This window comes from Cynara cardunculus (genome assembly GCF_001531365.2).
Source record: "Cynara cardunculus var. scolymus isolate 2C chromosome LG 13, CcrdV1, whole genome shotgun sequence".
Lineage (NCBI taxonomy): Eukaryota > Viridiplantae > Streptophyta > Magnoliopsida > Asterales > Asteraceae > Cynara > Cynara cardunculus.
In genome coordinates, this window is record NC_037540.1 from 36,103,161 (window position 1) to 36,106,596 (window position 3,436).

At 36.7% G+C, this 3,436-nt stretch overlaps 1 protein-coding gene across 1 annotated transcript; it reads left to right on the forward strand.

The window, feature by feature from the left end:
* The first annotated feature begins 1,529 nt into the window (after positions 1–1,529).
* Positions 1,530–2,743, forward strand: LOC112525417 (ethylene-responsive transcription factor 4-like). Its single transcript, XM_025135541.1, has one exon. The coding sequence runs from the start codon at positions 1,712–1,714 to the stop codon at positions 2,372–2,374; it is 663 nt and encodes a 220-aa protein (XP_024991309.1). The 5' UTR covers positions 1,530–1,711; the 3' UTR covers positions 2,375–2,743.
* Positions 2,744–3,436: the final 693 nt, after the last annotated feature.

Here is a 3,436-nt window from a genome sequence, read left to right on the forward strand (position 1 = left end):
TATAATATAATATTTTTTATAAATATAATCAGTAATTCTTTTTAAATCTTTTAAATCTCTTTTTTAATTTAAAAAATTACATATGCGATATATTTTATTTTTAATTAAAATAAATTTAATCAGTAATTCTTTTTCGGATTTTTTTCACTATTATTCCACATTAACTAGTTATACAAGTCATAAGAATATATCCAACAGGTTTTAAAAAAGTCCAAGGAGTTATTTAACATGTTTTGGATTGTTCAAGAACTTATTTGTTCCAAAAAATTGTCCAATGAGTTATTTAACATGCTTTAAATTGTCCAAAGACTTATTTGTTCCAAAAAATTGTCCAAGGAGTTATTTAACATGTTTTGGAATGTCCAATGACTTATTTGTTCCAAAAAATTGTCCAATGACTTAATCATTCCAAACACTAAAGTCCATTGGGTTTTTTTAAAATTTTTCCTACTAAAATAGATAAATATAAATATATATATATATATATATATGTATTTGGCAGCCGGTTTGGTCCAAACCGCCTAAAAAAGGTTCTAGATCACAGACCGGATCGGACCATCCGGTTTTGCTATTTTTCAAACCAGATCGGACCGTCAGACCGCTCAAACCGCCAAAAACAGTCTGATTTAACTTGGTTCGGCCGGTTTGAGCAGTCCAACGATTTTTATGAACATCCCTACTAAACACTTACTTGGTAAGTGCTTGCCAGATAAATTTTTTCATCGGATGAATATGAGAAGGGTCAAGAATCTTACCGGATAAGAGCGATGAGAATGATGGAGAGTCTTACCCGGTAAGTAAGGATAACGACTCTTACCCAGGTAAGTATTTACCCACTAAATTGTTGCATTCGATATGTTTTCATATACTAAAATCTTACGCATCAAAATAAATCATAGTGTCAACTTCTATCGGTAAGCGCTTAGCCGCTTACAAAGTAAGCAATTGGGTAAACGACCCCTTAGTTTCACGAAGTTAGTTCATAGGACCAAGAGTGAAACGAAATAAAAATCATAATAACAAAAAACAAATTGAAATTAAACTTCGAACATAACGACAAAAACGTGTGTAATAAAAATGCTATAAATATAAGGAAATCAAAGAATGATTCCAAACAACGTAACACTATGAATTCTCAACCACAAATATCGGAAAGTGAATCTAATTGACATAGTGGAAGCTGACATCTTAAATCTATCGAACAACTGAAAATATCATTAAATGCATAATCGAAGTAATATCGGGCCATAAATTGTACAAAATAAAAGTTTATTAGAATTTCTAAGAGTTTAGGGATGATTTCTGACAATTCCATAAACATAAGGGTGGTTTAAGTAATATTCCAATATCAAGAATGTGTAGTGAAAACGCGGCCGCCCAAACATAAATAAAAAATAAATAAAATAAAAAAAAAGCCGGCACATCAACGTCTTAGCCGCTTGTCATTCAGCTTTACCGCGTGCCACGTAGCCCTTTCTTTCCTTCATTTCTGTATTTATTCCTCTTCAGGCGCTTGGGCGGCGCCTTTTGCCTCCCTTCAGTCAAACCACCCGTTGACCCCACCACCCTACACACACTCCACTTTCTCTCTCACACACATACCCACTTTCTCTCTCTAAAATCCATCTATATAAGCAACCAAAAACCTCTCTTTCTTTCCTACCCACCGTTATCGCCCATCACTACATTTGTTTTTCAAGATTCTTCCACCATGGTTATGAAGAACGAAACTGCTAAGCCGCTCACGGCGGCGCGTAAGGTTGACGCCGTCAATGAAGTTCATTACAGGGGAGTGAGAAAGAGGCCGTGGGGTCGTTACGCGGCTGAGATTCGCGACCCCGGGACGAAAACCCGGGTCTGGTTGGGCACTTTCGATACGGCGGAGGCGGCAGCCAGAGCCTACGACGCCGCCGCGATCAACTTTCGTGGATCCAAGGCCAAGATCAACTTCCCTCTGTCGTTGGATTCCGCCGCCGGTCAGAACGATAGTCGTAGTAGCACCGTGGAGTCTTCCAGCCGTGACAGCGAGCATAACGCTCCGGTGGAACTCGATCTCATGCGGTGCGTCGTCGGCGAGGCGACGGCGGTTGGTGGGTGTCAGTTTTTTGTCAATGGTAACCAACAGACGGTGGCGCTTCTTCCCCACGCGCAGCCGCTAATGCCTTTTGGAGTTCGACCCGGGATGACAATGAACCGGGGTCACCCGTACCCGTTTCATCAAACGGAGCAACATTTTAACGGTGGATATGGTGGTAGGGCGGCGAGCGAGTCGGGTTCGTCGAATGCAGCGGATTACATCCCACGTGATACGAGTTATTCGAAAAGAGAGCTTAACCTTGATCTTAATTTGGCCCCACCAACCGTAGAAGTTTGATGATGACGTGTATATATATGTGAAAATATATATGCATATTTAAAGAAAAGGAAGTCTAATTTAGAAGGGGGAATACATGAAGTAATTTCTCTTTATAGTTAATTTTTGTAATTATGTTGGATAAATCCATGATTTATATCAACCACACACACTAACATTTGTATTGTTTATTAAAATACCAGTCACAAGGGTGTTTATCAATTGAAATCCAAAATATGTACGTAGATCTGATCCAATCAAATCATCGATCTTGGATTTTGTCTCCACTCCAATCCGATTGACATTAGACTTTCATCTGATAGATGATTGGATCAAATGGGTTCTACCCATTGTATACTATTGATTATCTGTTCAATCATGTTAGATTTATCTAATATTTTGATACAATTTTCATTTAATTATATATATTTATTTATTAAAGCCCACCACATACAAATATGAAGTAAAAAATAATATCGTAAAATGTTAATAATTGAATGTAATTTCATGATAATTGGACAAGTACTTGAATGAAAATTGGATGGTTATTAAATTGGATCTATTCGATTTTAATGGATTCTGGATTATCCAAAAATTAAATGATCCAATTTGGATATGCTCAAATTGCAATCGGATATTTAATTATGGTTGCTCGGTTTAGTATCTAAATGGCGTGACCACGTGGCGTGGAAGTGATGTCAAGTCTCAAGCCTTATGAGTCATAGCAAGTCGCGTCGTTTTTCAAGGTGTGACTTTAACAGCAAACCTTTATATATAAACATATATGTTCTACTATCACTCAATGTGTCAATAATATCAAATAATTTAAATACGTTAGAAACTAACAAATAAGACTTAAAAAATGTAAGAAAAATCAAATATTGCGTTACAAAAATCGTGCATTCAGTTATGGGCTGCCACATGCTTAATGTGGTGTGAGACACAAACATCAAGATACGGTGCACCATGAGAGCTATTATGACGAGCTTTTTTTTAATATAGCTTTTTACACACCCGTATTTGTATGATATAACAAAATATAAGATTTTTTTGGTAAGGATGTCTTAGGTAATGTCCAGACTA